At 45.6% G+C, this 14,637-nt stretch overlaps 1 protein-coding gene across 1 annotated transcript; it reads left to right on the plus strand.

The window, feature by feature from the left end:
• Positions 1-286: 286 nt before the first annotated feature.
• On the plus strand, positions 287-2,133 carry LOC115131067 (UDP-glucuronosyltransferase 2A1-like). Its single transcript, XM_029662679.2, has one exon. It carries the CDS (start codon positions 327-329, stop codon positions 1,917-1,919), a length of 1,593 nt encoding a protein of 530 aa, XP_029518539.2. The 5' UTR covers positions 287-326; the 3' UTR covers positions 1,920-2,133.
• Positions 2,134-14,637: the final 12,504 nt, after the last annotated feature.

Here is a 14,637-nt window from a genome sequence, read left to right on the forward strand (position 1 = left end):
AGATTACCATTCTGCTGCCGACGCCTCTGTAAGATTTGAATCGCACTGGTACCTATTATGACTGAACAGTGTGTTGCTGGCAGGGCTTACAAGCAGCTAGCTGCTTGACTCTGGGTAGGGACAAGCAGAACAAGCAGGGTTACTGTCTGTGTGCTTACCTTTTACCTTTCACACCGAAAGATCAAGGCAGTGGCTCGCTTATCTGGTTTTATGTGAGGAGGAATACTCCATAGTACTGCAATACAGAGTTCAACTTCAGTTAATGATTGGTTGACTTTGGAAAGAGTTTTAAAAGGTGGTTTTCAACTCGCTTCCACACAGTCACGATGAAGCTGACACGGCATATCTCTGTGTTTGTGATCGCACAGTTATGTATCATAGGGAGTGTAAACTGTGGAAACATATTAGTTTGGCATACTGAAGGCAGTCACTGGATCAACCTCAAGCCTATACTGGAGACTCTGATTGACAGAGGACACAGTGTTACAGTGCTGGTGCAGAGTGCCTCTGTATACATGGACCCCACGGAAAAGGCTCGCTTCAGCTACGAAACATTCAACGTCACCATCTCAATGCAACAGATGAACGATTTCTTTGAGGAGTTCATCCACTTTCACATGTATGAGATAGACCACCTGAGCTACTTGCAGATCCATTGGAAGGAGTATCATATTGCAAAAAGAGAATTAAAGTTTTCCATCCAGATATGTGACGGACTGCTGAGGTCAGAGACCGTCATGAGGAGACTGAGAGAGGCCAAGTATGATGTTCTGTTATCCGACCCAATCTACCCCTGCAGTGACCTGGTGGCTGAGGATCTGGGCATTCCTTTGGTCTACACCCTGCGTTTCTCTATTGCCCACATGTGGGAGAGGCTCTGTGGGCAGCTGCCTTCTCCACCATCCTTTGTCCCTGGTGCCATGATCAAGTTAACCGACGAAATGAGCTTCACTGAAAGACTGTTGAACTTCCTCTTCTATGCGTCCCAGGACATGATGGCATACGGTTATTGGCAAGACATAGACGCCTACTACAGTGAGATTCGAGGGAAGCCATCGACTTATTGTGAGGTGATGGGCCAAGCTGACTTGTGGCTGATCCGGACATACTGGGACTTTGACTACCCTCGTCCTTTCCTCCCTAACTTCAAGTTTGTGGGGGGAATCCACTGCAAGCCTGCCAAGCCCTTACCAGACGACATGGAGGAGTTTGTGCAGAGCTCTGGAGATGACGGCATTGTGGTGTTCACCCTCGGGTCCATGATCAAGAACCTCACCACAGAGAAAGGGAACATGATCGCCTCAGCCCTGGGGCAGATTCCCCAGAAGGTCCTGTGGAGGCTCAGTGGGGAGAAGCCTGAGACCCTGGCCCCCAACACCAGAGTCTTGGACTGGATCCCGCAGAACGACCTGCTGGGTCACCCCAAGACCAGAGCCTTCATCACCCACGGTGGAACCAACGGCATCTATGAGGCCATCTATCACGGAGTCCCCATGGTGGGAATTCCTATGTTCGCTGACCAGCCAGACAACATGGTCCACATGAAGGCCAAGGGGGCCGCGGTCATCATGAACCTCAACACCATGAAAACCCAGGATTTGGTGGATGGACTCAACACTGTGATCAACGAGCCGTCGTATAAGGAGAACGTCTTGAGGTTGTCCAGGATCCACCATGACAGGCCCATCAGTCCCAAGGATGAGGCAGTGTTCTGGATAGAGTTCACCATGAGGAATAAAGGTGCCAAGCACCTGAGGGTCCAGGCCCACGAGCTCACCTGGTACCAGTACCACAGCCTGGACGTGTTCGCTTTCCTACTAGCCATCGTGATGCTGCTCACCCTCCTCTTCATCAAAACATGCCTCTTCTGTGTTCGGCGGTGCTGTTATGGACCAAAGTCTAAACGGAAGACAGAGTGACAGGTTCAACACCAGGAAACTTCCATAGTCTTCTGTCCTTAAATGCCTTTCTCCTTGTAAAGTGTTGAGACCAGGCTTTATAGTCTTACACTGTACATTTTTCTCAGATTACTCAGTTCATTTCCATTTGACTTTATCCCTTTCTTGGTGTTATTGAAATTGATAGGCTTGATATTAATAGAATTAAGTAATGGCTTAAAATGTCCTTCTGTAACATTGTCTGGAATTCTTGTCATTTTTAAGTAACCTATTACAACTCAAGATCCTTGCACAACAGACACAAGAGAAAACAATAGATTTTACGGAAGGAGAGAGGGTAGTTAAGAGGGAAAGAAAATAAACAGACAGCAGAGAGGTGGGAGTGGGAAAGACCACAATAAATGGGACTCAATGAGCCGGCGAACACTGCACTAATACATCAAGTTGCTCAATTAGACACAAGAAATCCCCCCCACACTGAGTCATCATATAGACTTGGCCATGCTGACAGTCTCAGACTGGACAGTGTGTTTTGTGTCGGGTTTGAAACCGCAGTATCTGGTGGCAGGGCTAAAATTGAACATTGACCCGGCAAACAAGTCTCTGACCTTTGAATAGAGTTATAAACTTCAGCTGGTGACATTTGGAATTTCTGCCTCGAGGTGGGATACTGGCCTTTGTGTGTGCGCGTGCGCTTCTACGTGTCCTATTTCCTACTCATGTGTGAATTGTAAATGTGTTTTTTACTTTCGGAGAATGGGGTCACTGCCAGGGTCTGCCATAATGGAGCAATTAGGGTTAAGTGCCTTGTTCAAATGCACATCCGACAGATTTTTTCACCTTGTCGGGAATTTGAACTAGCGACCTTTCGGTTACTGGCCCAGTGCTCTAATCGCTAGGCGTACCTGCAGCCTATGTGTGTGTGTGTGCGTGTATGTGTGTGTTCCCAGCATGTTCACAACAACAACAGGGAAATTCTGACCTGTATTGAGTAGCATGAACCGGGATTAACCCCTGTGTCCAGTTTTTATTCAGCCGCAAGACCTAGAATGAGTCAGAAGTTTAGAAACCCTCAAATCCATACTCTAATCTTTGACATACTCTAATCTTTGACATACTCTAATCTTTGACATACTCTAGCTATAGAAAACCCCTTCCACTCGTTAAGCCCACGTGAGGGTAAACCCTCCTCAGAAGACCTCTAATGATTTCCTGTATCAAAACATTGAAGACTACGATTCTGAAAGAGCTCACATTCAGGAGGTATTGATTTGAATTAGTAATCCTCTTCGCTAAGCCCTTAATAATGTGCGTACTAAGCAGCCCACAGGCTTGACTAATGCAGAGGGAAGCTCAGCAGCACACCTCTCACACCACTTTCTATCATCTCCGGCAGCTCGTCTGCTGCTTCCGATTCCATTGAACATAATTGCCTGTGTTGATGATTGAGTAGGTGGAGATGGAGCACACTGCATACTAAAGATGACTAATTGCCTAAGTGGCACTGGAACTGTCGGGAAGGGCATCAACAACAACAAGAAAACATTCAAACATACAGTGACTCACTCCAAGTAGAAATGTTGAGCCGTTGGCTACACTTGAAAAAAAATAAACACATAATTGTTTGGCTATTATGTGAGCCTCTTAATCAGGGAGACCAGCGTCACATTCTGCATTTTACATATAGTACTTCAATTATATTTATTACAGCGCATACAGTATTGAGTACCACAGTATGAGTCATAAAACCCGGAGATGTTTCCAATCATTTTTTTCACCATTCATTTTTCCATCTGGAAATGTAGAACTACTTCATATAAGGCTTGCTTCGTGTAGGCTTACCCTGGCGTGACGTTTTGATAACTGCGCAAATCCCTCGGACAAGGTAACTAATTATCAATAATAAGCTTTGCATTTGTTTGTTGTTGTCAATTGAGGCGAATATATTGATAAAACTCACCTTGTCCGAGAGAGAATTACACGGCTATCAAAATGTCACCTCAAGGTAAGCCTACACCATACACACAATTTATTAGATGTCCTGTGAAAAATGATGTGAAAAAGGAATGGCGGGTCCTGAGTTTACCAAACGTTAGGAACATCCTCCTAATATTGAGTTGCTCCTCAAGGTGTCGAAAGTGTTCCACAGGGATGCTGACCCATGTTGACTCCAATGCTTCCCACAGTTGTGTCGTGTTGGCTGGATGTCCTTTGGGTGGTGAACCATTCTTGATACAAACGTGAAAATGTTAAGCGCAAAAGAAAAACAGCAGTGCTGCAGTTCTTGAAACAAAACCGGTGCACCCTGGTACCTACTACCATGCCAAAGGCACTTAAATATTTTGTCTTGCCCATTCACCCTCTAAATGGCACACGTACACAATCCACGTCTAGAGTTGTCTCAAGGCTTAAACATCCTTCCTTTAACCTGTCTCCTCCCCTTCATATTCACTGATTGAAGTGGATTTAACAAGTGACTTCAATAAGGGATCATAGCTTTCGCCTCGATTCACCTGGTCAGTCGATGTCATGGAAAGAGCAGGTGTTCTTAATGTTTTGTACACTCCGTGTAGCGTATACTGTATATACGGTATGGCGTTTCCAGGGAGGACGGGAGGAGGCCATTCCCCCAGTTCCAGATAATAAACTAGTGCTAATAAGGCCCTCGCCACTTTAATGAGTCAAAATATAGTGGCTGAGGACATTCCTGCTCATTCCACCCATTTAACCAAACAACTATCTGCCTCCTGGTTACAGCCCACTCACAGCTCAACTATGGTCATTAAAGTAATGAGAGACGGCACAGGCTTAATGACTTGTCACCCGGATGGTTTGGTTTTGTCGGTCAAAAACACTGTGTTGTCAGTAGGGCGTTTTTCACAACCACCTTCGGAAACTGACGGGGAAACTGACAAAAACGTAGGAAACCTAAGAAAGGAAAAACCGGTTGTTATCACAGTACCACAAGTGTGCACTGAGTGACTCAGTGGTGAATGACGCTCGCAAGTGGTCATTCCGAGATAGGCACATGGCTGAGTTGAGCTTCGTAACAACTCCCATGGTTTTACTACAACAGGGTCTGTTTCCCCTCCGTGGAAACGACAACACATCGAGAGTCTCCCCAGGCTTCCAGACTTAGTCAGAGGAAGGCTATTAGTAGTCAGAGGAAAGTGCCCCCCTAACCCACCTCACTGTGTTTATTTCACATATTTGAATGAGTGACAGTAAATTTGCCAAGTACCACGCAGTTCGCCTGCCAATATTACTCCAGCCACAGCTGTTTGCTAACACACTCTTTGTGTGGCTAGTGCCACACAACATTTCAATGATAGGCTCAGATCAAGCGCAACACTTTGTCATTACCCATTACCCATACAAACAAGCAACTAGCCCAAGAGTAGAGTCTCCGATCAGGGCCTTATGTGCCAACAGCTCCTTGTTTACAGATAGAATACCGGAGAAACGTGCAATTCATACATCCGAGACACTTATGTATCTCTCCGTCTAATGATGTCCATTCATTTTTAGAACTCCATGGGAAAACTGAATAAATATGGAGAATTCTTGGGCGGCAGTAGGAACTGTGTGCTGCTGACGAATTCGTAACAGGTTGCCTTGTCATCTACGGGCTGTTGGTTTTCACCCAGATCTCTGCCAAACTGTTTCTTAACAGTCCTCCAACAGCTGCTCCCACTCATCCACGGAGCAAGAGGCAGGTACACTTAACAACCACGCGAATTCAACATGGTTAGTCAAACTGATTCAACGCTATAAAAAAATCCCCTGTCCTGTTTTGAAATAATGCAACTAATGTGCAGTATCCATATTAGGACAGCTTCAGTCTCAGGAGGACTATTTTCCGAGGGGAATATTCTTCTTCTAAGGAATAGTCTTATTCTAAGCAGACACAAACTATCGAATGAAGATACAGTAGAGTACCATGTTGTTTGAAATAGATGGGACCAGGAAACTACGCTTTTTTTTAGCATGCAGATGGCGTACTGTATCAGACTATATGACAGACAGTTTTGGTTCAGCTCTGAAATGGAACACACACACAGACAATCAGATTTACGGGGAGGAAGAGGGCCATTCTCAGTCGTTCCCCTGTGAAATGACAACGTTGCTTTATTTCAGGAGTTTCCATTTCTGTGCTGTCTCAACTGACACACTGACTAATGGTAATGTGTGCTGCACATTCTAAAGAGGCTTTGTTTGCCAGTACTCAAGCAGTATAAAATTAGAAGTGCCCGTAATCAGTGTGTTCCAGCCCAATTCAAACACTGAAAGGAATGAATTTCTGCATGGTGGAAATGTAACCTACTATGTGTGTTTGTTAACACCTGGATATTTACATGCACAAATCTTTTGTGGTGCATATGTAAGAGGTTAAAGTGAAACTCCATGAAGGGATTTGTATATTATATAAAGTACTGCATCTTCATATCCTATCTCTCCTCAGGAGATAGATGGGTATTACACATCTCCCCATGTTTCTCTCTCCTCTCATCAAAGGGTTGCCTTCCACCCTGAATGGCATTGTTTGCCTTTAACTCCTTGCTACCATGGTAACGCCAGCAGAGTGACTGGTTTATAAATTGGTTGGAGATCGTGAGGGGGCGTGACCTTCACGCTGTCTGTTGCACACATACACACACACACACACGCAGGGATAATGCCAGAGATCGCCCAAATGTGTCCGATTGTTTAATAACATTTTTCCTCCCTGGGTCATTACCTGCAAACACAGACATTCATCAGCTCTGAAGAGTGTTGAGTATTGACTGAGATAGACACACAGCCATTGCCTCCAAGGGTAAACTCTCTCCCTCTGATACCTTCACTTTGAGAGTGGTAGAGTGTGTGTGTGTGTGTGTGTGTGTGTCCCTCTGGCGCTGCAGTACATAGAAGTGAAATAATGATTTATGTCTACATGTTTGGGGCTGGCAGGGAAATGCCAGAACATCATGACATTCCAGCAGAGCCTCCCGGCTGCTACAAATTACCCCTTCATTAATAATCTGGTAACCTGACTCTCTCATACTCTCTCTGGCTGCGTCGCAAATGGTACCCTATTCCCAACATAGCACACTACCTTCGACCAGGGCCCATTGGCCCTTCTCAGGGAGGATTCACTATCATATTCACGCTCAAATTGGAAACTCATTTGTAGTTCTGTCAGAAGGAACGGAATGGGAACTGAGCCTGATATCATCTGTGGTCTGTGAGAGAGGAGACTGCTGATATTCTAAAGGGGGACTTTGATTCTAGGAAGGCAACATAGACGCTAGTGTAAAGATGAATGAACTGACGTTAGCTAGCCATTGATGAGTATTTAAGCACACTGCAATACCAACTTTGACAATTAGTCTCAGTCCACCAAACTCGCTGGCGTAGGGGCACAGGCATAGTCACAGAGGTGATGTTGAAAGAGAGGGCGAGACAACAAGCTCCCCTTTTCCAATGACGGATGTACAAATTATGCCACATATGCCTGTGCCGTGTGTTTTCTTTCAGGCTCGTCCTTGAGTTTCTCTTCTTTTTTCCCCCCCGCCTGAAAGGAGGCCAAGTGATTCACGCTCCTCTCACACCTCTGCGGGAAGTAGCCACTCGCAAAAAGTGACACAGCTCTTTGGAGGAATATTGATTGTGATTCCCGACTCACGAGCCAGACACTAGCCGAGGCTGCAAACAGGGGCCCGCAAAAAAAGGGGAGAGAGAAAAGGGTGTTAGCTAAAAACCTGAGTAGGCTATACTGGGATTAGTACCTGCACAACACAAACAGGGCTGAGGCACACCAGGCCAGAACTGTTAATGCTCTTGCTCTTTACACACATGCATGCACACACACAGCAATGGCATTTAGAGTGGACGGTGCCATTCTGTGGCCGGCAGAGTATGGTGAGCCAAATAGAGGGCTGGCCGGGAGAGCTTATGCCTAGAGGCACCAGGGGGCTCATTGACCATAGCTGGACCAATTCACTTTCCATTGGGAGCCCTCTCATAGCCTCAAAGAGCCAAGTAAACACACACTCACACACGGGTGTAAACACACACACACACACACACAGACACACACAGACCTACACCAGCTCTCTATAAAGTGACTGATTTATATCCATTTGCTTTCCATTTGCAGTGAGATTGCACAGTAAACCACATCCTGCCACAGTCTTTCAGCACCAGCCCACCACTATCCATCTCACACTGAACAGGCCTACGCTGCATGGGGAGAATGGATGGTCTCCCAAATGAGATGTCTCACTTCATTCCTGTTGCCTGAAAGCATTCAAAAAGAAACCTTATTTTTGCCCTGCAGAGTTTGTTGACATGGCGAATATGAGTATGTGCAGTATGTGAATACATAACCCAAAATGTGTCTTAATTCCCTTTCCAAAACAAAAGCAAGTTCCCTTCCAACTATTGTCAAACTGATGGATGGTAAGTGCATGTTAGATGAAACATTTTTTTAAATGTAGCAAGTAAAACAATAATAGAGTCAATTGTACGGTTAGCCCTCATAAAATGCATGTTTGAGTTTTCATAGTTCACTTGGGTTACATTCCAGCCTAAGCAAGGCTTCCGAAATTGCCGTTGTTTTTCACTCTGCCATGTCTCCCTTTGCTGGACTGTCAGTCGATCTCCAGTCCTCCAGTATTTATGTTTAGTAAAGAAGAGAAACACTACATCACTAATAGCATAGTCCTACCTGTACCTTATTTGTTTCTATTTTCCCATGCTTACCTGTCAGGTAACACCTATTTGGCATATCATGTATACAGGGCCTAGTGAAAGTGTACACACCCCGTACACAGTCTTCACATTTTGCTGCCTTAAAATGTAATTTAAATCTACTGAACTTGCTCCACAAGTGAAAGAAAGTAATAGAAAAGAAAATAACAAAGATGTTTTGATTGCATATGTCTTCACACCCCAGAGTTAATGCTTGGTGGAAGCACCTTTGGCAGCCATTAGAGCTGTCAATCATTTTGAATAAGATTCTCCAACACTCTTAGGGCAACATAAATACATTGCGTTTGTCAAAATTGCTCAAGCTCAGCAAACATTCTTGGGAATAATTTATAGACAGCGATATTCAAACATTGTCTCAGATTTTTAAGTACATTTAAGTAAGCATTAAGACTATACCACTCATGAAACCAATCTGGTGTTTTTTTGGCAAAAACATTTGTGTAATTGTCTTGCTGAAAAATACAACTCTATCCCAGGGTTAGGTGTTCAGAATACAGAGGCGGGTTTTCGTCTAACTTATTACCTGGGCTTGGCTCCATGTAATATTTATTTTGATCCTGACATACTCCCCAGTCCCTGCTGATGACAAGCATAACATGATGGTGCCACCACAATACTTGAAAATGCAGAGGGTGTCAGATGTGTGCGTACTGGTAGAGAAGTCAGGTGCAGGAGAGCAGAGATTTGTGAACAGGCGCACACTTTATTTAGGCAAAAGTGCAAAACGCGCAAAATATTCACAAGAATGATGTTTAACAATAACCATCTTCATGAAAAATAACACGGTAAAAAACGAGCCAGTCTGGCGCATCAACAACACACACGTAACACAAACAATCTTACACAAAGACATGACGGGGAACAGAGGAATAAAGGCGTGTAGATTGATTGGGGAATGAAAACCAGGTGTGCAGGCAACAAGACAAAACAAATGGATACATGAAAAATGGAGCGGCGATTGCTAGAAAGCCTGTAACGTCGACCGCTGATCGCCGCCCGAACAAGGAGAGGAGCCGACTTTGGCGGAAGTCGTGACAGAGGGTTTCACTCTGTGTTGTGTTCTATTAGATTTGACCCCACATGAACTTCACATGTGATCACGTGATGTTAATGTTAATGTGATAACATGAAACTACACGTGACAACAGTATATATATATATATATATATATATTTGGCCATTACTACTATAGTCCATAGAAACACATTGAATAACACATTCATAAATGGCAAAACAAACAGTCAAAAAATACATCATAAGGAATAAGGTTTTGAAGTGTCTGTCCTATATCAAGGATATATAAGAAAGCTCATGAAATATATATATATTTTTGGACACATATTAACCCCTTTTATTTGATGGCACAAAACTACTTCCATACTTCCATTCATTTTTTAAAATCGATACCAGGCAGTGGTGTAAAGTACTACTTAAGTCGTTTTTTGGGGGTATCTGTACGTTACTATTTATATTTTTGACTACTTTTATTTCACCACATTCCTAAAAAAGAGTGTACTTTTTACTCCATACATTTTCCCTCCATACATGTTCTTTGTGAGAAGACTGATTTTCGGGATGTCTCCTTGGTCTGACAAACAGTGCCGTAGCTCTGCCACTTTCCATTGCAGACGCGGTATCTCTAGTTAAAAAAACATGGATTTTGATGGGGATTTTTTAATTATGTTCATTAGATTGACAGGTGCATCAATCGACTCTTCAGGATATCAACTTACACTATGTTCAGTATTTTCCAATCATTGCTCAATATAATTGTACCTCATTTTTAAAAGGAACATGGATAGAAGGATAAATACCCCTCTTTCCTTCCTTTCTCACTCACTCACGCACTCATTCTTTCCATCCTTTCATACACCTTCCTTACTGTATTCTCCTGCAATTTTCACATCAGGACAATCATCCATTATGGCATGTTTTGTTTTTATGGCCAAATAAAACTTCCAGACAGGCCCCCTTACAATCATTCACTCTACTTGGACACAGCCACATACTTGCCCATTTTCTTTTCATACAAACAAAATATCGAAAGAAATCGAATGGGACAAAAAAACACCCGCATAAATAATGTGTTGGCAAATATACCAGCACTGCAGTTTCCTTACAACTGCCCATTGTGACTTACTGTCGACAAACCCCTTATATTTGTTGATGTACTTCTGGAAATGAAAGACTATAGTATAGCCCTGTTTATATGTGGTGCTAAGATACACCCTTTGTCCTGATATTGTCCACATTTTAAGACCGGTGTAGACGGTTAAAATACACATTCTGATCTGATTGTGATCAGATGTTCCTTACCACCTCCAGATGTAGCAAGGCACGCATTGCATCTGGATATCAATCAAGTGTAAACAGATCTGGATGGTCAAACCATTTAAATCATCATTAAACTGGCCTCTAAAATCATTGACAGGTAGCACCATTGATTTATGGCATCAGTAACTGTGTTAAAATAAATACATCCAGATTATTTTGAAAGAATATCTGTCAAATCATTTGCATACAGGGAGGCACCAGCTAATGTGGTCACAATGCAGACACGGTGAATGAATGAGAGACACATTTTAATAGACGTGACAAACCTGTCAGGACCCGGTTACGAACCCGGGTCTCCGGAGTGAGAAACAGTCACTCAACCAACTGAGCCACGAATAGTTGGCAGAACCCAGAAGATGAGGCAGACACAGCAGCACTTGAGACGATGTATTTAATGAAGTAAAAAATGAAGTTCTTCAGGAAAACATGTAACTCCACAACCTCAAAAGGAATTCCACAAGAACAAAGGTAATCCTCCAAGACAAAAAGGTAAATCCACAAGGTGGAAGGTATAGCACAAAAAGCCTAAAAAAATACTCAAAAACAAACAAACAAGAACAAAAAACAGAATTCCACAAGAGAGTCCACCGGGATCAACAAGAGTTCACAGAGTACTAGGGCTGGGTGCTAACATACAAACACAGAGCAAAGGACTGAGGAAAACAAAGGGTTTAAATACAATCAGGGGAAACGAGGCACAGGTGCAAATAATAATGGGGATCAAGGGAAAACAAAAGGTCAAAAGGCACAATGGGGGCATCTAGTGACCAAAAACCGGAACAACCCTGGCCAAATCCTGACAGAATCCCCCCCTAGGGAACGGCTCCTGACGTTCCTACCAGCTCTCTCAGGGTGGAGAGCCCTGAACTGACGAATGAGGTCAGGGTCCAGTATGTCTTTGGCAGGAACCCAGGAGCGCTCCTCGGGACCGTAGCCTTCCCAGTCCACCAGATACTGCCAGGACCGCTGCACCCGGCGGGAATCCAGTATCCGATGGACGGTATAAGCCGGCTGGCCTCCAATGACACGAGGCGGAGGGGGAGGTCTGTCTGCCGGGACAAGGGGAGAAAAAACAACAGGTTTTAATAAGGAAATGTGAAATTAATCTTAAGGGATCTGGGTAAGTGTAGGCGATAAGAAACTGGGTTAACTCTCCTGGCAACCTTAAAGGGACCGATGTATTTTTGGGACAGCTTGCGAGACTCCACCCGTAGTGGTAAGTCTCTTGTGGAGAGCCAGGCTCTCTGGCCGGGGCGCAGGGTAGGCCCGGGACGGCGACGTCTGTTGGCTTGTTGTTGGTACCTCTGTGAGGAACGCATAAGATTAAGACGGGTCTTCCTCCACATAAGCCGACAGCGTCTGACGAACTTCAAGGCTGAAGGCACTCTGACTTCTGCCTCCTGGTCCGGGAACAATGGAGGGGCATAGCCAAACTGACACTCGTGCGGGGACATACCAGTGGAGGAGGAGCGCAAGGTGTTGTGCGCGTATTCGGCCCAAACAATGAAGGACGACCATGTGGACGGGTTGTTACGAGTCATACATCAGAGGGTGGCTTCCAGCTCTTGATTCATCCTCTCTGTTTGGCCGTTGGACTCCGGATGGTACCCTGAAGATAGACTGGCAGAAGCACCCATGAGTTGGCAGAAGGCCTTCCAAAACCTTGAGGCGAACTGGGGACCTCTGTCAGAAACCATATCTTGAGGAATGCCGAAGACTCGGAACACATGATTAATTACCAACTCAGCCGTCTCCTTGGCAGAAGGTAACTTAGTCAGAGGGACGAACCTGGCCGCCTTTGAAAACCTGTCGATTATGACTAGGATAGTAGTATTGCCATGGGATGGAGGAAGGCCAGTAATAAAGTCCAACGAGATATGGGACCAGGGTCTGTGGGGAATAGGTAAAGGGTGAAGGAGTCCTTGAGGGCGGAGGTGAGAAGATTTGCCCTGGCAGCACACGGGGCAGGCATTGACGAAAGAGGCAACGTCTTCTCTTATGGTAGGCCACCAGAACTTACGCTGGATGAACTCCAAGGTGCGACCTACGCCCGGGTGACAGGTGAGGCGAGAGGAGTGCCCCCACAGAAGGACCTGAGTCCTCACTGCCTTGGGGACAAACAACCGATTGGCAGGACCCCCTTTCGGGTCCGGTTCGATAGCTTGAGCTCGTCTCACGGTATCCTCAACTTGCCACGAAATCGGAGCCACGATCTTAGCAGCAGGAAGGACAGGCATGTCCGTGTCATCTCGAATGGCAGGAGCGTAGACTCGGGACAGGGCATCCGGTTTGAGATTCTTCGACCCGGGCCGATAGGTGAGGATAAACTGGAATCGATTGAAGAAAAGAGACCCTCCAGCTTGTCTAGAGTTCAACCGCTTCGCCTGCTGGATATACTCCAGATTTTTGTGGTCCGTAAGCACTTGAAATGGGTGAGAAGCCCCCTCGAGCCAGTGTCTCCATTCCTTCAATGCCATCTTAACCGCTAGGAGTTCACGATCCCCCACATCGTAGTTCCTCTCAGCCGGGGTAAGCCGGTGTGAGAAGAAAGCGCACGGATGAAGCTTCTTGTCTTCACCCCTCTGAGACAGGACAGCTCCAACACCAACCTCTGAGGCGTCTACCTCCACCACAAACGGTTCATCCGTAGTCGGTAGTATCAGGATGGGAGCAGAGAGGACGCGCTGCTTGAGTCCTTGGAAGGCCGTCTCAGCTTCTCTTCCCCACAAAAACCTTGCATTGCCACCCTTGGTTAAAGCTGAGAGAGGGCTGCCACCAAGCTGAAGTTCTTGATGAACTTGCGGTAAAAGTTTGTGAAGCCCAGGAAACGCTGAACTTCCTTAACGGATTTGGGGTGGGCCAATCCGCTACCGCCCCTACCTTCCTGGGGTCCATTTGGACTCGACCGGGTTCCACTACAAATCCCAGGAATTGTACTCGGGATGAATGGAATTCACATTTTTCCGGCTTAACGTACAGATGGCTGTCTAGGAGGCGTTTGAGTACTTCTCTGACATGCTTTGTGTGTTCTTGAAGAGAGCTCGATAAGATGAGGATGTCATCCAAGTAAACAAACACAAATATGTTAAGCATATCCCTAAGCACATCGTTTATGAGCGCTTGGAACACCGCTGGGGCGTTGGTCAGGCCGAAGGGCATCACCAAGTATTCATAGTGACCAGTAGGCGTGTTGAACGCGGTCTTCCACTCGTCACCAGGTCTGATCCGCACAAGATGGTATGCGTTCCGCAGGTCAAGCTTAGTGAAAACAACTGCTTCCTGGAGCAGCTCGAAGGCTGTGGCCATAAGGGGTAGCGGGTAACGGTTACGGACGGTTATGGCATTGAGTCCCCGGTAGTCGATGCAAGGACGTAATCCACCGTCTTTCTTGGCCACAAAGAAAAACCCTGCTCCCGCCGGGGAGGTGGATGGACGCATGAGGCCTGCTTCCAGAGCGTCCTTGATGTAGGTATCCATAGCAGCTCGTTCGGGTGGAGATAGGGAAAAGATCCGACCCCTGGGGGCAAGTGCCCGGAAACAGTTCGATGGGGCAATCATAAGGTCTATGGGGTGGTAGCATGGTGGCCCTCTGTTTGCTAAATACCAGTTTGAGGTCATGGTAACACTCGGGAACTCGGGTCAGGTCGATGGA

Source organism: Oncorhynchus nerka, linkage group LG6 (assembly GCF_034236695.1).
Source record: "Oncorhynchus nerka isolate Pitt River linkage group LG6, Oner_Uvic_2.0, whole genome shotgun sequence".
Lineage (NCBI taxonomy): Eukaryota > Metazoa > Chordata > Actinopteri > Salmoniformes > Salmonidae > Oncorhynchus > Oncorhynchus nerka.